Source organism: Protopterus annectens, chromosome 4.part0 (genome assembly GCF_019279795.1).
Source record: "Protopterus annectens isolate FY-2018-M chromosome 4.part0, PAN1.0, whole genome shotgun sequence".
Lineage (NCBI taxonomy): Eukaryota > Metazoa > Chordata > Ceratodontiformes > Protopteridae > Protopterus > Protopterus annectens.
Window position 1 is genome coordinate 1835153322 of NC_056733.1, and position 23666 is coordinate 1835176987.

The window sequence follows — 23666 nt, forward strand, 5'->3', positions numbered from 1 at the left end:
AGAAAGAAAGTGCTTGGTGACCAGTCCTAGATCTTCTTTCCTAAGCGTGTTTGTGATAGTGTTTAAGTTCAAAATTATGTCACTTTACAACCTGTTTCCTCTTCTTCCTCATTCAAGTTTTCTGGAAACATTAGATTTAAAAGATACATATTATCACATCCTTATTCATCCTGACTTCAGGCATTTTGTAAGGTTTTGTGTGTTTGGATCGCATTATCAGTTCTCTGCCTTGCCCTTTGGGCTGTCCACTGCACCAAGAGTGTTAACGAAGCATCTTGCTCCCATTATTACTCATTTCACATTACAGAGTATCTACATTTTTCCAAATTTAGCCTTGGCTATTTTTGCAAAGTCTTTCTGAGAGTATCAGGAATTTCTCACTTGAGTGAGAAATCTCTAACACAAGTGGGCATTCCAAGAGAACATTCAAAAGTCTTTTTTGACTCCATTACACAGGATTGTGTTCCTGGGGTGTCAGACACCTCATTTCAAAGAACTTTTCTTTAAAAAATAGATCTTTATCTAGTTCTGTATCTAAGGTTTTCCACTCAGACTTCGCTCACTATGAGGGAATGCCTTAGGATTTTGTGTCTCATGGCATCTATGATTCTCATGATACCCCTGGCAAGACTCTACATAAAAAAGATTCAATGGTATCTAAAGTCTCTGATCGTAGCACCAACATCATTTGTCTTTTCAAATCCCTGTACTTGGGTTTGTCATAAGAGAAATTACATGTCAGAGACCGCAAATATCTTTAAATCCAGGTCTTCCCTTCTCCCTCCCTGTTCTAAAGCTGCGAATAGATGCATGCCCTGATCAAGGTACTCAACTGTCTGAATCATCTTTGATCCCTGGGACCTCTTCAAGTTGTTAGACAGTACTAGAGTCACGTGGTACATCAGCAAGCAAAGGGGAGCCAGGTCATGACCCTTTTGCAGACTAGTTATGTTAGCTTAGGATAAAGTTTCACAGCAGAATCTCACTCTACAGGCATCAGGGCCGGCCTTAGGCATAGGCGAACTAGGTGACCGCCTAGGGCGCCATAAAGCCGGCATCATAAAGGGCGCAATTTCGTTAACTTAACTTCTCTTTTCATCTGTAGTTGCGCCCGCCCTTTGTAGCATTGCGCCCTCCCCCACATCCCTGACTACTGCTCCAATCCATCCACAGTTTATAATACAACGCAGCCCATACCCGCCTCTCATTCCTTTTTTCGTTGACGATAGAGGCGGGCGCAGCCATTGGCTGTCGTTACTTCCTGTGTTCCTGATCTGTGGACTGGACGACATCGGTGTGGATTATCGGCGGACTGGTTCCCTCTACACCACGCGGGCTACCAACTGCGCTTTCCGGATTTTTTGTGCTGTAGTTCTGACTCTTCTGAGGTACTTTTTTTAATGCATAATGACATGGGTGCACTCGGGTACAAAAAAGAAAACAAAACTATTAATATTTTTCATTATTTTTCTGAAGTTCTGAGTTACTTGGTCATCCTTTTCCTATGCTGTAAGTTAATTATTTTTGTGTATTTGTTGAGTAAGTAGTATTGCCTCATGCATTAACCCAACGAGTTCCATCCGCTTTACATTAAAAAAATAACAACACCAACAGCACCCAAGAAAAGAGATTGTTATTCTGCAGTACCTCTTATGGGGATATTTTAAGAGCAGCAGGCTCAGAACAGACGGTGGGTCTAGATGTATAAAATAGAAAGTTAAGAACACGAACTGACATGAAATTCATGATAGGTCACGAATGTAGCCCCTGGATCTAATTTTCTCGGTCTCCATTTGCAACCAGCACGTTTAATTTGTAACATCTATTTATCAGACTCTTGCGTTCCGATCGGTCCTGAAAACGGGCACTTCACTTGTGTATTGTTGGCAATGTTTGGGTAAATGTGGCACTTCTGTTTTTGAAACCTTCAGTGGCAGGGCACTACCATGCTGGCTTATCAACTATTACGTAGTTCGCAGCTCGGATTCGGCATCCAGGCATCCAAATCCACAGCAAAACATTATCGTTTGCAATTTCTCGATTGCTGTCTGTTCATGAATGCTTTTTGTCACTCTTTACATGGCGGATTAATTTAAAACAATTTTGAAATAGCCCCAGCAAGTGGTGTTTGCATTTTGTATTACAGATTATTGTGGTTCAAATAGGGGTGTTCCTTGAGAATGGCATGGGTGGGGCTTAAGGGGCACCAGAGCACTACTTCGCCTAGGGCGCCATTTCAGCTAAGGCCGGCCCTGACAGGCATCTTGCATTCCTTCAGAGTAAAATCGCATGGCAGACCAGCTGAGCAGGACAAGGGCCAGACCCTTGTGAATGGAGACTAGATTAGAGGGTCTTCCAAGATTTGATCCATCTGTGGGGAGTTCCTCAATCAGATCTATTTGCCCTCTCTCTGATCAATCAACTGGCAGTGTTTTGTTCCTGGACTCTATACAAGAAGTCCTGGAAGTCAGATGCCTTTTTTTTTTCCTTGGACAGGAGTATTCCTGTATGCTTTTCCATCTTTTCCACTGATATCCAGGATACTTCTGATGATTCAGAAGGAATCCCCCAAATCATTGTGGTGACTCCCTTCTGGTCCAGGCTACCATGGTTCTCCCTTCTAAAAATGGCCAGGGACAATTACTGCAAGCTTCCTCACAGATTGGATCTGCTCACACAAGAACAGGTGTGTTTGATGCACCCCAGTCTCAGTCAACTTCAGTTGATTGCTTGGATGATGAGGTATTTAATCCATTGAGGCACCTGTTTACTGAGGAAGTGCAGCGGGTACTAATGGAGGAGACAAGAAATCCTGCTACTAGAAAATCAAATATTAGTAACTGGAAAAGTTTCTCTAGTTGGTGCCAACAACATAGCCAGTACCCATTCAGGTCTTGTTGTTCTCTGGTTTTACAATACTCATGTGAGTGACTATCTTATGGCCTTTCTTACTCCTCCATTATGGTTCATTTAGCAGCCATTTCAGCATGGCTGCCCATAGATCTTCCTTTTTCAGAGCATTCTTACGTCAGAATGTTTTTGAAGTGAGTTTTGCATAATAGGCCTCCAGGAAAACAGGTGGCCGTCCTTGGGGTCTTAATTTTGTGTTAGATAAGCTAACATTTGCTTCATTTGAACCAGCTAATCTGGCTGGCTTGAGGTTTTAAAAATGGAAGCTCTTATGGTGAGTGAACCATGTCTCATTTTTCACAGAGCCAGGGTTTCTTTCAGAACTAACCCATCTTTTATTCTTAAAGTGGTATCTGAGCTTACTTTACGCCATACTATCCGTCTCACCATTTTCTTTCCCAACCCTAAAAATGAGGGAGAAAGGATACTTTATACCTTGGATTTTGACAGACAACTCTGGTACTATCTTGACATAACTAAATCTTTCAGATCTTCAGATCAATTGTTCCTTTCTTGTGAAGGTAAGAACAAGGGACAACCTGGGTCAAAGTAGACCATTTCCAAATGGTTGTCTAAGGTTAGTACCTTTCGTTACACTCAACACAAAAAAAACTTTTCCAGGCAGGGTCAAGACCTACTCTTCCAGGGCTTTTGCTTAATCTGTGACTTTTTGACAATGGTTGTATTCTAGAAGCTGCAACTTGGTCCTCTGTACTTTCTATAGGTGTAGATCAAGCTTTGCTAGGACAATTCTTCAGGGACTCCTGGACCCTTCCCCTTCCACCTCTCAAATGTAATGAGCTAGGGCAATCTACCTATATAGCTAAGGCTACTGCAGCAGTGATTGATATGATGAGCATAGTACATTTGTGTAAGCAAACTTACCATAACAGAAGATGTTTACAGTTATCAGTAGCTGCTTCCTCCCTCCGTCCCCCTTATTTTTGGTGTGTCATTTATGCCTGGATGTGGCATTTATTTTGTGTTGTTCTTAGCATTGTCCTTTCAGAGCTCAGCCACCTCCTCTCTTTGGACATGAAAGCTCTGAGGGGCTTTGCACCCAAACTTGTCTTTTCAGTCAGCTTAGTGTGGAAGGTGCCCTGAACCTTTGCAAGCTAGCAGGCAGGATATAATCCATATAGCTAAGGCTACTGCAGCAGTGATCATTCCCACATCTACTTTTATGGTATGTTTACTTAAACAACAGTACTTTCCAGGCAACCATTGTGACAAATTCATCTTTGTCACACCTAGTTGTAACCAGTGTTGTGGATACTATGATAAATTCCTTTACAGTTGTTTAATCCATCTTCTTGACTAAATCACTAATCACTTTCTATACTTTGTATGAGAAAATAATAGATCTGTCATTGGTAGAAAAAGGGGTTTGCTGTCAAGTGCTTAGCAGGCATTCAGCACTTTTCCTGTCTAGCAACAAAATTGTGCATGTAATTTGGATTGTTTTATTTTCATTTTCTCTCTTTTTCTCTCTATGCCTCATTCTCTGTAGGGCCAAGGTGTGTTGTCTGAGAAGCTTAGAAGCTTTAGCATGCAAGATCTAACACTGATTCAAGAAGAAGAGACAGTTCGCCTTCGTAATTCAGAGACTCGTGTGCGCCCTGCCAGTGCTATTCTGGAAAACATCACGGATTCAGGTATGTTATTTAGTTATTTACTTACTTATTCACATAGTTATTTCTGTTGACCAGGTTAGTCTCATTAGGTTTAAGGTTTATTTTCAGGGAGACATGAAGTGACATTTATACAGATGGGGAATTTTCTTTATTCCTGTAAATGCCACAGGACCTTTCACATTAACCTTCCACCAACTCAGGCAGATGGGACCTTAGTTTAATAATTGATTGAAAGGACAACACCTCAGGTGAGTCATAGGTTACCAAATATGTTGAAGGGGTTTCCTAGTTTATTTTAGTGGATACATGATTCTGGATAAATTATGTAGATGTTTACTGTAAGTTGGCAAGTAATTCAAGAGGAGACTTGCAAAGCATTTAAACTGATGAGTGATTTTTTAATAGGGTACAATGATATTTGCTTGAAATCTTCCCTTTCATTCAGACTCAGGCTAGTTAAGCTGTGAGCTGGAGGACAAGGTCTGTGTTAAAAAGTCATAACTGCAAACTACTTGTTTAGAACTGCACAAGTATATGCTGTAATTATTTACAGAGCCATTAATCAAAACAGATCTTAGAAGTGTATGCTTTCAATCTCTTTCACTTGTCCAAGCTGCCTTTCACAGCCTTTTCCAGATGCATAACAGTAATGAAAACGTAAAAATAAAAGGTGTTTTAATAACTGTCATCCTTGATAGCACTTCAGTTTAACAGATTGGGAAAGGTCACTTCTGCTACAGCACTGTGTTTAACTGTATTTAAATAGTTAAGTAAAGTGTCATAAAGGCATCATAATCGTTAAAACGAATTGTCCTGCCTTAATGTCACTCACCAGCTGTAACCCCTAGTCATACATGCGGCAATGAATTTTTAAGGATTTTATTCTCAAACCTTGCCTCTTGACTTGTCCATGTAACATAGTGCATCCAGAAAGACTGTGTAATCTGTAATGGAGAAAAAGTGAAAGTAGTTATGTGAAAGATGCTAGATTGTATGAGACAGAGGAGACGTGAATAGTGGTAGGTAGGATGATGATATGAGCAGAAGTTTGACTTTCACAAAATATTATAAAAATGATCAGTACAAAATGTGTTGTTTCCATGTACATACACTGGATGCCACACCAACTTTTCACTAGTCAGTCATAATAAAGTTATTTCAAACCTTTGCACATGTACATGTATGTCTATAACTACACCAACCGCACCAAAATCCAACAATGACCTGAAAACTGATAGCTTTATAGGTACAAAATACCATAAAGGTACCTAAATGCTTATATGGTGCACCACAGCTATAAGGAAGTCTCACATGTTTGTATTCCTATTTGTGAATATACAACATAGATGGTTTCCCTATGTTGATATGGTTTAAATTATATATTTATTTATTAAATTATTCATCCATTCATTCCAGTTTGATAAATGGGTAAATATATTGGACAAAAGACCCTTCTCAGCCACAACCTGAACCTGAAGGCACAATATATAGTGTCATAAATGTATTGACACAATGGGGGACTTACTTTCTAAAGGTATGACTTTTGTTCCTAGCCGCAGGGCTAATGTGCCGAATACTTTTATTGACTTAAAAATTTTTACATGTAAACTGAATTTATCTTTATTTGGCAATATTGGCTTACAGGAGACATGTTTCCATATTTCTAGCACGTTTAATCCTGCCCTACATCCAACATTGGTGTTATTTGAAAAAAAAATGTGCAAACTGGATTTTAGTAACTTATTTGAACATAGAAAGCATTCCAAAACTGATAATTTAATGGATTATGTGCAGGAGTTGCTGGATTTCAGAAAATACGTATCATGTCTCCAGACAAAGGGGGGGGGGTTGGTAATAATGGATTTGTTTGATTATAACAACAGGATGCATAGTTTATTGGATGTTACAGCTTATGAAAGGGTTTTAAAGAATGAATTGAATGAGGCCTATAAGAAAATGTACGGACAGATAAATGATATGTTTATTGAACAACGCATTGCTTTGCAAATGTGTAATTACTTTAATATGACAGCCCTTATTTTGCCATGTGTTTTTGGTGTGCCAAAAATGCATAAGGCTATTACAACCCCCCCCCCCATGCAGCCAATAATAGATGGAAGGAATTCTATAACTTCTGCATGTGCCAGATTTTTAGATATGAAGCTAAGAAATTTGTAAGCTCAGAATGACACATTTGTAAGGATTCCTGGAGTTTTTGGGAACCATTAACGAGTTGAAATACGATCCAGATTATAATCTAGCTACCATTGATGTGAAGGATTTGTGTATGGTTATCCCACAGGTAGACGGCATACAGTGGATCTCAGAATTTTTGCTCGAGATGGGGGTATCCCAACAGGATGCTAATCTTTATGAAGAGCTTTTTGAGATTGTACATAGTAACAACTTTTTTGTTTTGTTTTAAAGGGGAACTGGATTTACAAAAGAGTGGAGTAGCAATGGGCTCCCCTTGTGGGGTGGTGTTTGCAAATTTATTTATGGCTGCATAGGAAGATAGATTCATTTTCAACAGTATTTTTTCAGACAACATCCAATTATATTTACTGTACTTGGATGACTTGTTCATAGTATGGAAGGTAATGAGAATCAATTTAATAATTTTCTGGAATATATTAATGGTACAACAAGTTTTTTTGAAATTCAGTAACGATTTCAGTATGGGAGAGATCGCTTATTTATATGCAAGGTTGAGAAAGGATTATGCTAAAGGGAGTTTTATATTGAAAATTTTCAGAAAGAAGACTTACTCAAATAGTTTTTTACATTATTCCATTGCATATCCCATCCATCAAAAAAGATCTGTAGTCAAGGGGCAGCTCCTACGAGCTGCCAGAATGATTACCTTGGATGAATATTTCTTACAGGAATGCAATTTTCTAGTATCTATGTTTGAGAGGAGAGGCTCCCCCCATTTGCTTACAGAATTAAAGAACAAGGTTGTCTCCAAGAAAGAAACGGGTTACATCCGTCCAATTTTAGGGTTTTCTCAGGTTACGGGCAATGAACCTATTGTGGAGGTCATTGCTAATGATGGGATGATTAATTCCAGTCCCTTGTTAATGAGCAATGCCCAGTTCATTACTCAATTTAACATTGAGCATGGGGGTATACGTAGGATTTTAATTAAGAATTGGGCTATCCTTATGGAAGAAAACAATTTTGGACCTACCCCTAGGATAGTTTTTAGGAGGGGAACCAATTTCAAATCAGATGTTCTTCGTTCCACATTGCTGCAGTCCTTACTATTGGGTAGTCCGCTGTCCAGTCGGCCCGAATACCAGAGTATATGGCTGACGTCGGTCAGGGCGCATTAGACTGACGTCAGTACGTCAGGGTACTAATGCGCATGACCGACGTCATATCCTCAGTCTTTTTTGCCGCATGGTCCGATGCAGAAGCAGTTTTGCGAGTGCAGGTTGGCGTTCTGAAATATTTCCGAAACCGGAGTTTCAGACCGAATCAGAGTTGGCTAAGTACCCGTTGGGGAACATTTTGGTTTTCTTGCCTCAGTATTTAACGGATGTCAGAAAAAGTGAATAACTGTATTTCTTGTGGGAAACAGATACCTCATAGGGATTACCATACCTTGTGTATACCTTGTTTAGGGCCTGAGCACGGCGTTGTTGGTTGCCGCTCTTGTGCTAGGTTTAACAAACGCACTATTAAGAGGAGGTTAGACTGTGCCAGGTTAGTGTTTGGGAAGCGTTGCAATTATAAAATGCCGTCGGATGCTCCGCGCCCGCTTCGTCAAGAAGCGCAAGGACAAAACAGCGAAGCCTAGGGTTGATGAACCGGCAGTCCCGGACGTCGGTTCTTTAGAAACTCAGTGGAGCCAGAGGTTTTGCCAGGAGTTTCTATGGAGTCTCAGGCAGAAACTTTACTGTTACAGGATGTGCCTTCTCAGGAGGTAGGCCAGGCTGAGGGGCTTCGCAGGTAACTGTTCTTCCCTCTCTTCCCAAGGTAGTTAGAGCCTCTCCTTCTGTTGCCAAAACTTCTTTGAGAGGTAGGCCAAGTTCAGCTTCAGTGGGGGCTTCTCCTAGCATTTCGGGTTCTGTACCTAAGAAACATATGCTTAAAATGGCAGAAGATTTGATTACTATGATTAGAGGTTCTATGCCCCCTCCTGATAAGAGGCCCAGGGTGGAACCGGAGTTTGATAGTTTTGAACAGTGTTCAGAGGCTTCTGAGTCTTCTGTGGAAGATTTGCAGGAGTATCCTCCTTATTCTGATTCTGATGTGGATGATTCCACTCCTACAGCTTCTCCTCCTGAGGATTTCTCATTTTCAGAGACTCTGCATTCCATGAGGGAGCACTTTAAATGGGAAGGCCAGGATTACTCTGATTCAGGAAAAGGCTTAGGGAATTCTTGTTTTACCCCAGCATAGGCCCTTAGCTATACCTCCTGTGTTGAATGTGGTGGAAGATGTTTTTGCAGAGGCTTCCCTGAACCCTGACTCTTTGCCTCCTGCTCCTGTTAAACCCGATAGGTACTATAGGGTGCCTGAAGCTCATAAGTATTTGTTTAAGAGTCCTAGGGCGGACCCAGAAACTGTTTCTCAGGGGCCTAAAGGTGTTAAGGCCTCTGTGGTTAAAAATCCTGTTCCCACTGATAAAGAGGCAAGGGCTTTGGATAGGTGGGGAAAGAAAGTGTATACTTCTTCCACTCTAGCCATGAGGCGTTGAATTGTCAGTTTCACATGCTAAAATATCAAAATTATCTCCTTTCACAATTGAAATCTAAGGTGGATGCTTTGGCGGAAGGTATTGAGTGTAAAGAGTTGCTGGATTTGGTTCATGTGTCTGAACAAGTGGGTAAGCATTCTTTGCAATGTGGTTTTGATGCTGTACAGGCCTCCTCGAGGGTGGCTGCCACTAGTTCTGTTCTTCGCAGGCATGCCTGGTTGAGGGATCAGAATTTAGCTGAGCATGTTAAGACAAGGATTTTGGATGCTCCTTTACAGTCTGATGTGTTGTTTGGTTCGCCTGTGGAAGCAGTTTTAAAGAAAATGGAGGACAAAGCTAAGTCTATGCAAACTGTTAAAGATTTTTGCAGGTGCAGCCACCGAAGTTTAGTAGAAATTGGCCTGCTAAGGGGTGGACATATCCTGCTTATGATTCCCAGTCTAGGGGTAGGTCTAGACGTGGTAGGGGCAGAGCTCAAGGTTCTTTTAGGCCTAGAACAGGGAGTTCACCTGCTCAGACTTCTGGTGAGGGCAGGGGTCAGTCCTTTCGTAAACAGACCCAATGACCTGCCTTTTCAGCTGCCAGTAGATTCTCGTCTGGTAGCTCCTTTGGGAGGAAGACTGTCTCTTTTCAAAGGAAATTGGGATTTAATTACTCAAGACAGATGGGTGTTGGATATCATTCACCACGGTTACAGGTTTTATTTCCATACAATGCCTCCTTTCAAAGGCATGCCAGACGTTCCTCCTCCACAAAGAAAAGAGGCTCACAAGCAAATTTCTCAGCTACTCCAGATGGGGGCCATTCAGCCAGTTCCTGTATCAGAAAGGGGCCTAGGATTTTATTCTCACCTGTTCCTAGTACCAAAGAAGGGGAACACGTGGAGACCAATTTTGGATTTATCTCTCCTCAACACTTATCTGGACATTCCCAAGTTCAAGATGTTGACGTTACAACAGCTTTTACCTCTGCTGGGCAAAGATCACTGGATGGTAACTTTAGATCTCAAGGAAGCTTACCTTCATGTGCCTATAAGGCTAAGTTGCAGGAAGTATCTGCGGTTTTGAGCTGGAAATTCTCATTATCAGTTCTCTGCATTGCCCTTTGGCTTATCTACTGCCCAGAGTATTCACAAAGGTTCTGGCTCCAGTGATAGCTTACTTCAGGCTACAAGGAATTCAAATCTATCCTTACTTGGACGACTGCCTGATTCTGGCTCAAGAAAAGGAAGACCTTCTACAGCATCTGGAATATGTTATAGCAGTGCTAAGATGCCTAGGGTATTCTGTGAACGAAATAAAGTCCAGTCTAGTACCCTCTCAAGACATGTGCTTTCTGGGTGTGAGACTGAATACAGTAGCCCAGATGGCCTTTTTAACCCCGGACAAACAAAAGAGTCTATCACTTTACTTCCATCAACTATCTCATCAGTCCGTGCTGACTGCAAGGACAGTCCTTCAAGCATTAGGGTTCATGGCATCTTGTATTCTGGTGCTTCCCAATGCCAAACTGCATATGAGGAAGCTACAATGGTATCTCAAAAATGTATGGACACAGCACTGCCAGGATTTGGACACTGTCATTCAAATAATACCTTGCCTTCAAAAAGAATTTTTGTGGTGGGCTCAGGAATGTCACCTAAACAAGGGACTCTCTGTGACCCGGCCAGAGGCGAGTCAGATTTTAACGACAGATGCCTCGGACATTGCTTGGGGAGCTCATCTAAATGGAAAGTGGATACAAGACAAGTGGCCTGCCAGACTACAGCATCTACATATCAACATGAAGGAGATGTTAGCAGTCCAGTTTGCATTAATGGCTTTCAAGGAGTTACTTCTTCCAGGGCAGGTGTTGATTCTAACAGACAACACAACTGTCATGTGGTACATCAACAAGCAAGGGGAACACATTCTTATCCTCTATGCAGGCAAGCAATGATTTTATGGGAGACTGCGCTAAGCTTGCAACTAACTCTTCAGGCAAGGTTTCTGCCGGAGCACAGAACTCCTTAGCAGATGTGTTAAGCAGACAAATCATGGATCCCCACGAGTGGAAACTGGATCTTCATGTATTTCAGAAATTGACAGTGTCATGGGGAACTCCAGACATAGATCTGTTCGCTTCTCCACTAAACCACCAGCTGCCAAAGTATTGCACAAAGGGGTTTCATCACACAGCTTGGAAAGTGGATGCTCTGTCTTTCAGTTGGAAAAACCTTCATGTGTATGCCTTTCCACCTCTGCCTCTTCTTCCAAAGGTACTATTAAAGGTCAGACAAGACAGGCCAAGGATGATTTTGATAGCTCCAGATTGGCCTCGGCAACACTGGTACCCACTACTACGGAGTCTGGTAAAGAAGCCTCCATGGCCTTTACCTCTGATTCCTCATCTGTTATCTCAGAAGGACGGTCATCTGCTCAATGTCAAGCTTCACTCTCTTCATCTAACAGCCTGGCATATTCTGTGTTGAAACACAGCAGGTCTCAACTTCCTCAACAAGTTTTAAATGTGATTATGGAAGCTAGAAGACCTAGTACAAGGAAAGTGTACGCAGAAAAATGGAAGAGATTTTTATTTTGGAGTACAGCAAAGAATTTGGAGATTTCTGAGCCTAATTTGAGTGTGGCTCTTCAATATCTTACTGAGTTATTGGACAAAGGTTTGTCCTTCTCTTCCATTAAGATTCATGCTGCAGCAATTTCAGCTCACTATGATTGTGACCCACCATTGTTTTCGCATCCTTTGTTCAAGCAGTTTCTTAGAGGGGCAAAGAATATAAGACCCCCACGTAGAGCTCCTACTCCTGCTTGGGATCTCAATTTTGTGTTGGAAAAACTTACTCTACAACCTTTTGAGCCTGCGGCTACTGCTGAATTGAAATACTTGTCATGGAAGACTGCTTTTCTGTTGGCTATTACTTCTGCAAGAAGGGTGTCTGAGTTGCAGGCCCTTATGGCAGTAGAGCCCTTTTGATTTTCCATAAGGATAGGGTATCATTACGTACTAATCCTTCCTTTATGCCTAAGGTGGTTTCTAGTGTGGCTTTAAACCAAACTATTCATTTGCCTACTTTTTATGCAGACCCCCAAAATAAAGGGGAAAAGATTTTGCACACTTTAGATGTACACAGGCAATTGCGTTATTATTTAAGCAGGACTAAGGATTTTAGGCAGTCTCAGCAGTTGTTTGTTTCTTTTGCTTTGAGTTCGCAGGGCAAGCCTGTGTCAAAACAAACTATTTCTAGGTGGATTGGCTTTTGCATTGCATTTTGTTATTCCCATCATGGCAAGGAGATTCCAGCTGGGATTAGGCCTCATTCCACTAGGGCTACTGCCACTTCAACAGCATTTCTAAGGGGTGGCAACTAAGGATATTTTGGAGGCAGCTACTTGGAGTTCAGTGCATACTTTCTCTAAGCATTATCACCTTCCTATCTACTCTAAGTCTAGGGCTGGTTTTGCCACAGCTGTTTTGCAGGGCATGTTGTCAGCTCCTACTTCTTTATGATTTGCCAGCCTCCCTTACCTCTGCTTTGGGATTCTACCCAATAGTAAGGACTGCAGCAATGTGGAGCGAAGAACATAGTACAGTTTTGTACCTACCATAAATGTAGATGTTCGAGGATCCACATTGCTGCAGTCCAATGCCTCCTCCTTCCCCTCTGTGTTTAGGGGTGGTTGTGTAGGTGAGGTTATATGTTGATATTTTTGTATATATTGTACATAATTTTGGTGCAGGTATTTTGGCCTTGTCTTTTTAGGGTCTTCTGACATCTGGGGCAAGAAAAGACTGAGGATATGACGTCGGTCATGCGCATTAGTACCCTGACGTACTGACGTCAGTCTAATGCGCCCTGACCGACGTCAGCCATATACTCTGGTATTCGGGCCGACTGGACAGCGGACTACCCAATAGTAAGGACTGCAGCAATGTGGATCCTCGAACATCTACATTTATGGTAGGTACAAAACTGTACTTTTTGGAGAAGGCCAGTGGGACAACTTTGAACAAATATCTGCAAATGGGCAGATGTGGAAGTTGCCCATGATGTTCCAAAATCAATACTGGTAACACATTTTATGGGGATGGAGAGGAATACTGTATCACTTACAAATTTGACTGTAATTCCAAGCGGGTAATATATAGCCAATTGCCAATACTGTCCATGTTACTACATCGGTAAAACTGACCGTAGACTTAGAGCTAGAATTTATGAGCATGAATATGCCATTAGAAAGGGCTCAGACATTAATTCCCTGGCAAAACACAATAAGGCATTCCCAAGCCATAGTTTTGAATATATGGCTATAGATACTATAATTTTAGGACCAAGAGAGGGTCCTATTAGCCTATTGTTAGAGAAAAGAACTTTTATGGCAGTTGAAACTCAACACTTTTAGATGGCTTGGGCTAAATGATGTTTGCTTTATTTCTTGTCTCTTAAAGTTGAAAGCACTGGACAGATGAGATTTTATTTATTTTATTTTACTTATCTTTTATAAGTTAATTTTTGCTTAACATGATTTATATGTTTAGTTTTGTAATTATTGAATTAGGAAAAGTACACAATACTGGAATGCGTTTATATTCGATCTAGTTGATCTGTTTTTAAGAGTATGTTTTTAATGATGTTCTTCGTGTTTCACTGTTGCAGTCATCAACTGTGGGTTATCCCTGCTGTGGTAGCCGTCGGCCTTCCCGAATACCAGAGTCAATGTTTTTCTGCGTCAGCTGCTGTCACTTGCAGACTGATGTCAGATCATCAGTGCTATAAAATAAGGCAGCCAACGCCATTACATCAGTCTGTCTTGCCGTGGAGCCCGTAGCAGAGGCAGTTCGCAAGTGTGCCGGTCGATTGCTACAAGAGTTTGAATGACAGCTGAAAACGTCTAAAGCTAACTACCCCACTGGAGATCCTTTTTTCTTGCACTAACCGATGTCCGTTCGATCCCCAGTGAAGACATTTCACTTTATCAGATACTATCTGGACCATACTAAACCTTTCAGGAAAACAGACCAACTACTTGTCAGCTTTGTTCCAGGGGCAGAAGGGAAGCCCATTTCCAAGCAAACCATTTTCAAATGGATATCACACTGTATCCATTTCTGCTACAGATTACATGGGAAACCCTCCTAAGTCTATTCAAACCCACTCCACTAGGGCAGCTTCCACTTCCACAGCATTCCTCAGAGGAGTTCCCACCATGGACATCCTGGAAGCTGCCACCTGGACTTCTTTCCATACCTTTACCAAGCATTACCACCTACCTCTTTTTTCTAAGGCTAGGGCAGGGTTTGCCTCTGCAGTTCTGCAGGGCTTGCTGACCCATACCAAGGTCTCTTACTAATTCTACCACCGCTCTCCTCAGCTTTGGGAACCCTCCCACAGGTGGTGATTGCAACAGTGAAACAAGAAGAACATAGTACAGTTGTGTACACTTGCCATAAATGTAGATATTCGAGTGTATACACTGTTGCAGTCCTGGTTTCCCTCCCTTCCTCCCCCTTATATCTTCTTTCTTTTGGGAGATATAAGCTTCTCATGGTGTTCTTTAGCCACCTGGACCACTTTACCATATTTACTTGGGCTTCTGACTGGTTAGGGCAAGAAAAATTGATGTAATGGCATCGGCTGCCAAGCTTTATAGCACTGGATGACCTGACGTCAGTCAGCAAGCAGCAGCAGCTGATGCAGAAAAACATTGACTCTAGTATTCGGGCTGGCCGAGGGCTACCACAGCAGGGATAACCCACAGGTGATGACTGCAACAGTGAATACACTTGAACATCTACATTTCTGTTAAGTGTTCACAACTGTACTTTTCAGGGGGCAGATTAATTATTACAGAATTGGAGAATTTTGATTGGATTATTTTTGTATAAAATACAGAGTATTTAATTATGTTTTATCTGATAAAGTTCATGGTTAATGTACGAAAATGTTACACTAATAAAGTCTTGGTTTTACACTTTACTTTGACTTGTGCTTGGCTTCCAGAGAGGTTTTCCTACCCTTTTGTTATCATAGGTGCAAAATCATGCTTTTTGCTCTGCATTTTTTTAAGGCTTGCTTTGTTCCTATCCACTAAGGGTATTTCTTTAATTTTGCTGCTGACCCATGAGCATTTATAGGGAGAATAGAAGATCCGATGTGTGTTTTCATCCAGTTCAAACTTTGGGTTATCAAATCTGATCAGATTTAATCTCAGCAACTTTTAGAAGCTGTGTATTCAGTACTGTGGCTCCTTCCTTACTTATGTTCCCCAAAAATACCTCAGATCTCTTTTGCTACTTCTGTTTGAAGGACATGGCCTACAAAGGCTCTGAGCTTCAACTTGTGAGATAGGTGATAACCCTTCTTCGTTGTTGCTGTAGGTTTAGTCGTTTTTTTTTTTCCCCTGATAGTTTTCTTTTTCTAATCTCTTTTATCTCCTGCTGTCATTCTAAGCTCTTTGGAGTGGTTGATTATTAATGTTTTTATTGTTTTCCTTAACAAGATGTGCTAGAAAACTTGTCTTAGATTTTTTTTTCTGTGTAGCACTGTTTTTGGTGGGATTGCTTTTCATGCTGAACTGTTTTTGTTAGGTTTGTGAATTCTGGTATGGCAGACACGTTTGGAGTGTTTGGCCTGTGGACACAAAATTCCTCCGCAGGACCCTTAGTCCTTGCATGTGTGTACTGCATAGCTTTGGCACACCTGGGCTTGGACTGTGAGACATGCATCTTCTTTGGTATGAGAGCTTTATGAGGGGTCACAGGGATAAATTAGTCCTCAAAGGTTTTCTTTCTACCAAAGCAGGAACATTGGCAGCTTCCATTTCTTCTAAGATGACTTCGCTGGCCAAGAAAATGGGCAATAAAAACCTTACAAGGAGAAAGAAAGGGAAAAGCGTAAAGAAAAGGAGAAGGAATCAGAAGAGAGACCTAGAAGGTGCTCCCATGATCTGGCAGAGGTTTTGGGTCTGGCTCTGAAGACATCATAGTATTTGTATCCATTTGCTGATGCCTCCCGAATGCCTCTTACTGGAGTCAGTGATTCTTAGGCTGCATTCTCCCTTCTTGCAGGAGAGGCGTTCCTCCCTACCACCTTCAATGGCTTCACCTTCAAGGTCCTATCATTCCACAAAGAGCCTTACTGAAGCTGATGTCGACAGGATGATGCAGAGGTTCCTCCTGTTTTAGATTCAGCTGGAAGTCATCCTGGAGCCTTCCCCATTGGGCACACCAGGTTCAGCCCTGTCCATCCCCCCCCCATTGATGTTTCCAGTTCTAGTCTGGCCTTTGAATATGAAGTCCATGGATCCAAGCGTTCACAGAGCACCTACATCAGAGTTTGGTAATCCTTTCGACTTCAACTCAAACAGTATACTTTCCCTGCTGTGTTATGATTTTGTCAGTTCAGGATGAAACTCAGAGCTGAAGCCTTGGTGCCAAGGATTGAGGAGTGAGGTCAGCTCTGAAATTGTTGGAGCCATCTCTCCTTCCCAGAGCTATCGAGTGCCAAAGCACTGGTCAGTTTTTGGCCTCATAGCTGGGGCAGATCGAAGTGGAGATTGCTCTTCCTCTACCTCTTTCGTTTTTTCAGTTCCAGTCATGTCATAATTTTTCAATGCATTCAAAAGGATTCTCTCAAGACGGAGAGAAGAGATGTCTCTGTCATGCTTGGCTCAGTCCCAACCTCCACTGGATACTGTGTCTGAACACTACATCTTGATAGACTGAGACAGTTTGCTTCTTTTAGTCTCGGGAGTGCTTGTCACACAAGTCCCCAATCTGATTCTGACCCTACCCTGGAAGCCCAAACATAGCAGGGTCCTAAGAAATAGATGTGTAAAAGGAGACATTTAAACTCCTCCTTGGAGTCAGTCACAGAAGACATAGACTTGTGAAGGGTCACCTCTAGAAGATGTCATATTGGCGATATCCTGAAATTGATGAAACAGACAGGGTGAAGGTCTACTGGTGCACCTGTTCTGAGGAGTCTGTGTTTGTTGATGCTTTTGGGGCCGGGTCTTCTACCTCTTGGCTGGTGCCACCCGCTGATGATCTGGTGGCACAGTGGGGATATAAGGATCCTATCCTGATGTGATAGAGCCAATTCTAAAGAAACTGGGCAAGATCTTGGTTCCCATCCCCCCAAAGGACAAAGCATACTGGAGCCATGGTCCTACAGTAGATGCCATGGTTGTTGCAGCATCTACAAATAAGGCATTCTTTGAAGAGAGTACATCTGTCCATCCCCCCAACAGGGAGTCAAGAGTGTTGCATAGGTTCAAGAAACAGATGTACGCATCAGCGACTTTTGCAGCTAGAGTGCTGAACTACCTTGCCATACGACACTTTTTCAGAAGGACCTGACCAAGGAGATTACCTAGTCCCTCTCTGACAACTTACCTGAGGATATTCAGAAATCAGTGGAGTCTACCCTACAGTTGATGTCCAATGTATCCTTACTTCTGCTTTCTAATGCAGTTGATGGTCTGGGTAGGGCAGCAAGCACTGGCATACCTAGATCCGATTTGTGATTTTGTGGAAGGCTTCAAGACATCCTTCATTAATGCCTCTTTTGACAGTTCAACACTCTTTGGACTAAAGGTTAAGGAGGGAGATACTCAACAGAAGCAAGCAAGGCAGTAAGACCCTTTCTGCCATTGGGATTGGCTTCTCCACCCTTCAAAGGACCTTTTCCAGTTACCAGAAAGGGGGGAAGAAAATGTGGTTTAGAAAATCTCAGGGTTTTAACCAAGACATTCCTGCAGACATACACTCCCAAGATGGTATGGGGTGGGGGGATTTCAATGGATGTTGCCCTAGAGGCAGAGGTGGACTGCAAAATCAGGAATTTTACAGTCCTTTCACTGAGAAATCCTTTCAGTGCTCCTGAATGGTTGCCTAACTGCCACATTCTGGAGGCAGTCGAGGGCACTTATCCTTGCACCCTCAAGCCTGGCAGGCCATCATACGACACATGTGTGCTCAGGATAATCACTAGAAGATATAGTATTCCCTTTGTTTTCCCTTCTCTGCAGAAAAGAAAGATTCCCAATTTACCATCCAGTAAGATGAAATCCACTGAAGTAGAAGTAAAAAAGCTGTTATAAAAACATCATCCAACTGGTCCCCTCCAAGGATCCAGTGTCTATTCCAGGTTCTTTTTATTTCTGAAAAAGACAGAGGACCTCAGATCAGTTTTGGACCTGAGCCACCTAAACCAGTGTGCAAAACAGATGAAGTTTCAGACGGTTACAGTACAGTTCATTCTACCTCTTGATAAAAGATGACTGGATGTGCTCCATAGATGTCCAGGATGTCTATTATCATATCAAGATAGCAAAGCACTCTAGGTGATCTCTTTGTTCCCAGCAGGTAACCAATCATTTCCAGTTCAGGGCCCTGCCCTTTAGTCTCACCACAGCCCCCTGGGTGTTCATCAAATGAATGGCAGTGGTAGCAGGGTATTTCACACTGATAAAATTCTGAATCTTCCCATATTTAGATGATTGGCTCCTCACCATTCCAACCAGAGATCTTCTTGTCCAACAGAGGGTCTTCTTGCTCCAACTTGCCCAGCAATCAAGGATTGCAGTCAACCAAACAAAGAACTAGTTTAATTACAGAACAGATATAATTCATTGGATGCCACCTGTATACAGTCAGAGAACCAAAATTCCAGAGTCCAGGATATTATCCCTATGTCAAGTAGCTTTTCAAGCTCTTCATCACCACTGAACTCCTGTAAGACTCATTCTTTGGCTGCTACGATTGATGGGATGTGTGATCACACTAGTTCCCTTATCAAGATCTTATAAGAAAGTTGCTCAGTTTACCCTGTAAGTTGTGTGGTTCCTAATATTGCACCCACTACTACATGCATCTAACACTCATCTACAGGGTGGGCATCAGTTGGTGGTTGACCTTTCCAGTGGTGTTGGATGGCCAACCATTTTTCCCACCACCTCTAATGGCAATGCTAACTATGAATGCTTGCCCTCCCATGATGGATGTGGGAGCATTTCAGAGGGAAGACAGTGCAGGTTTCTTAGTCACCCATGGAGGCCAATCTTCACATCAATATCTTGATGTAATTTACCTAATGAAAATCTTTTATTTCTGTATTATGTAACATCTATTTGAATTGTACAATATGGGTTTGTACTATACAAAATATGTATTTAACATTTAATTGAAATGTATATTATGGATTTGTGCTCTTTCTGTACTATGTGTTTGTATTTCTCTGGAGCTTTTCTCCCCAGGACTCCATTGAAAATGGGCTCCTTGTAGCCCAGTGGACTATCCTGGAAAACAAACTGCAAATAAAATAAATAAATAAATGAGGGTAGTCCTGTTTGTGTTGCAGGCTTTTCAGGACTCCCTTTCTGAAGGTGGGATCTTTATCCAGATTAAACAACATGGAAGAAGTCTGGTACCTCAACAAGCAAGGGGAAATGGAATTGTATCTACTTTGCCGGGAAACCATGAGAGTGTGGCAGTGTGCAAAGTCTTCACATCGCTTTCTTATAGCAATGCACATCCTGGGACCTTCCAGTATTCTAGTCGACAAGCTGAGCAGGTCCATTCTTCTGCCTAATGAATGGTCCCTTTGTCAGATATTGGCAACACAAATCTTCAGTCACTCGGGCCAACCTTGCTGCAGTCTTTTTGCTTGGTTCTCCTTCCTCTGGCCTCATCTGGTACATCCGTCTTGGACATTGGACTGCCATCCAGACCTCCTAAGTCACCCATCTAGATGCCTTCACTGAAATCTAAGGACCTTGAAGCTGACCACATGGTTCCTACAATTCTAATGGTGGCCAGAGATGCCAGGCTCTCCAGTTTGGGGGTTTATATGTTATCAGTTTCACAAATGATAAATACTAGAAAAGTTTGTCTTAGCAAATGGAAAAGGTTTTCTATTTGGGCATAATATAAGGGAAAAAAATCCCTTCTCAGCACCTTTTCCATCGATGCTGGACTTCTTGTCAGATCTTTTTAAAAAGGCTCCATTTTATCAACAATCAAAGTTCAGTTAGTAGGCATTTCCATTTTCCATACTGGACACAATCAAACTCCCATTGCTTCACTAAAGATTTCAAAGGCTTTTCTGAAGGGAACCTTCCTCTTGAGGCCCTATATATGGGACCCCGTTTCTCCATAGGACATTGTTATCATGCTGTAAGCCTTAACTCGGGCTGCTTTCAAATCTGCAGCCACAGATGATTTAAAATATCTTTCTTGGAAAACCCTCTTTCTGGTGGCTGTTACTTGCACAAGGAGGATTTCAGAATTGCAGAGCGTGGTCTTCCATGACAGAGTGTGTATGAGAATGAATCCCACTTTCCTTCTAAAGGTGCTCCAAAATTAACCTTAACCAGACTATCAGTCTGCCAGTTTTCTTCCTAAAGTTTTCTCATAAAGGGGAATATACTATACGTTTAGAAGATGTTCACAGACAACTCAGATTTTATTACACAGGACTAAGGACGTTAGAAAATCTGTGTCTTTCTCTAAACTGAAACTAGCATTAATGTATCGAAAGCCACTCTATCTAGGTGGCTTTCTGACTGTATAATGTTTGCATGAGAAAAGATGGGACTCTACTTCATTACAGCCGAGTGATGTCTCCAGGCATTTCTGCAGTTACCTCCTACTGCTCCTCTAGGCGCCAAATATTGCCTGTTCATATTTGCATTAATAATTCCCAAACCATGTTACATACAAGGTATTGGAAATTTTTATCTTGAAGCATACATGATGGCAAACACAACTGTATTGATATATGACCTCTGTCAATGGATATTTGTTAAAAATGTAAGGTGATAACTTCAATTTTTAAATACTGAAGCCACGCCCACTAGGAGTTAAAGGTACTCACTCAAAAGAGCTTTACTGGAAGGAATGAGTTCGCAAGCTCATTCTACAATGATGATAGCTACCTCTACTGCCTTTATGCTCAGAGTTCCTATTCATGAGATTTATGCTACAGCAACTTGGTCGATGTTCATGCATTTGTTTGTTACTGCAAGCTGGATGCAAGTCCAGATCATGTACATCCTTTCTCGGGAATATCCTTCCTTGATACTGCCCAGGTGTTTTTGGTAGATTGTGAATCTGTCTTAAAGGTGGAATTGGATGAAAACAGACATATATATGTTATGAAAGTTATGTACTTACTATAAAGCTAGATCAGTGTTGTCTTGTTTCATCTGGTTCAACGTCCCTTCCTGCATCCCCCTTCTGAAATTGTCACCTGGGTCCTTTTGAATGGATGGACATAATCAGGGACATTGTCCATGAACAGCCTTTGATTGCTGTTTCTCCATTTATGACCACTTCCAAGTCAATCATAGGTTAGCCTGGTTAGATTGATTGTTAATGTAATTTTTTTTTCTGGTTATCAGCAGGCAGACTTGAACTGAGGTATTTTGGGAGAACAGAGGGGAATTGTAGTCAGGACCTTGGATTCACAGCTTCTAAAAGTTGCTAGGGTCGAATCCATTTGGATTTGATAACTCAAAGTTTGAACTGGATGAAAACAAGTCTACATGGACCTAGCATTACAGTAAGTATGTAACTTTCATTTATTTTTTTCTGATGTGTGGCGTAGAAGACTGATCTGTATTTAATTGTATACCTCCTACTTGAGGTATAAATAGCAAAGTACAATTAAGAGTAACTTTGTGGGTACATTTTCAGGTCAAAAACTAGGCATTGTTGTGATAGTTTATAACATAATGTAACTCTGTCAATTGATGATTGAAGGAAGACTTGCCGAGTCCTCCATCATATGTGTATATTGACCTACCTATACCCCTTAGGGTTAATTTTAGTGGTTCATTGGAAGTTACAAGGCTATTAGCCCTGAGGCCCTTATAAGCCTAGCCAAAAGTTTTGCCAATGTTTAGACAAGTCAGCACTCAAAGCCCCTGTCCAGCAGGAACACAGGTGGAATCCCAGGGGTGTATTTTCTGTTTTCTATCCAGTTATCCAGGTTGCACTTAAAAAGGCATAAGGAGGTACTCTGCTTGACATGGAGAGGGAGTCTATTCCACAGATGGGGGAGTCTCTGGGACATAAATCTGTCTTGCTAACAAGTCCTATTGATGTCACAGACCAGGTTGAGGTCGCGCATGCAGGTTACTTGAATGGAGCTTGACTTGCGGATATGTAGCAGTCCCGTCAAGGCAGGGTCTGAGATTGTTTTGTATGCCAGACAGAGGTCACCTCTGAGGAGTCTGTATGAGACTGAGTAGAAGGACAGGGCCTTTAGCCTGTCTGTGTAGGGTAGATGTTTGTGGCCCTGGATTCTTCTGGTGAGGAACCACTCTGGTCTGTCCAGCTGCTGCGTGTGCTTTGCGAGGTACGTGCAGAAAGGGGTGTTGTACTCAATAATTGGCCTTATAAGGGAAGAATACAAGGATGTTATGACCTCCTTGTCCCTAGATGAGATACCCTTACTTATGAGGTGGGCCATGTAGAAAGCTGCTTTCCATACAGCAGAAGCAACATGGTGGTCAAAAGTCAGGTTGCTATCAATCTGGGTGCCCAAATCCCTCAGACCTGATAGCGTTCTTAGGGCATTGTTATTAATGTGATAATATGTGAGGACATCACTCTCCTCAAAGGAGATGCTGATGCACTTTTTGGTATTCAGCTTGAGGCCATGTTTCTGGTACCAGTCATTTGTTTGGGTGAAACCCTCTTGGAGGACAGCCGCATCACTTGGAGAATTGATGACCATACCCAGCTTGAAGTCATCTGCATACTTTGCCAACCATAGCCCACTGGTTTTGGCCTCCACTTCAGAGGAGTATATCCCAAATAACAGAGGCCCCAAGACCGATCCCTGGGGTACACCACTCGTTACGGGTGTACTGCTTGAGGTGACTTCCTGTGGGTTCTATCAGAGAGCCAGTTTGCTACCCATCTGGTAACATATGGATTGATGCCTAGTTGAGAGAGTTTATCTATTATGCCCTAGTGGGGAATTGTGTCGGAGGCTTTGATCAGGTCAAGGTAGGCGGTGTGCACTGTCTTCCCCTCGCTCATGGCTTTGGTGACTGTCTCAAAGAAGTCGACCAGATTTAACAGACATGACCTCCACTTGACAAAGACAAACTGTGTGGGGTCGAGTATTTGGAGGTTGCCAATGTCCTTGTTAATGAGGTCCATGATCCATTCCATGGCCTTGCAGATCAGGCTAGTTAGGCTGATGGGTCAACAATTTCCCAGATCTATGGACACTCCAAGCTCCACTTGGCTGAGACAAAACCAGTACCCAGGCTTTGGTTCTATAGGGTGTCTGATGGTGCTGCAAGTTCATGTAGGATGCAGCCTGCAATGTTATTGGGTCCCTTGGAGGTTGTATTTTTTGCCTTTGAGAGGACAGTAATGACTTGTTCCCTAGAGATAAGGTG

At 42.1% G+C, this 23666-nt stretch overlaps 1 protein-coding gene across 3 annotated transcripts in view; it reads left to right on the forward strand.

Annotated features, from left to right (window-relative positions):
* REEP2 (receptor accessory protein 2) overlaps positions 1-23666 on the forward strand; it is a 795838-nt gene that overhangs the window by 514159 nt on the left and 258013 nt on the right. For all 3 annotated transcript variants that reach the window (XM_044069516.1, XM_044069519.1, XM_044069518.1), the window contains one exon: positions 4421-4565. In XM_044069516.1, coding sequence (XP_043925451.1) covers positions 4421-4565 — 145 coding nt within the window. The remainder of the gene's footprint in view (positions 1-4420; positions 4566-23666) is intronic.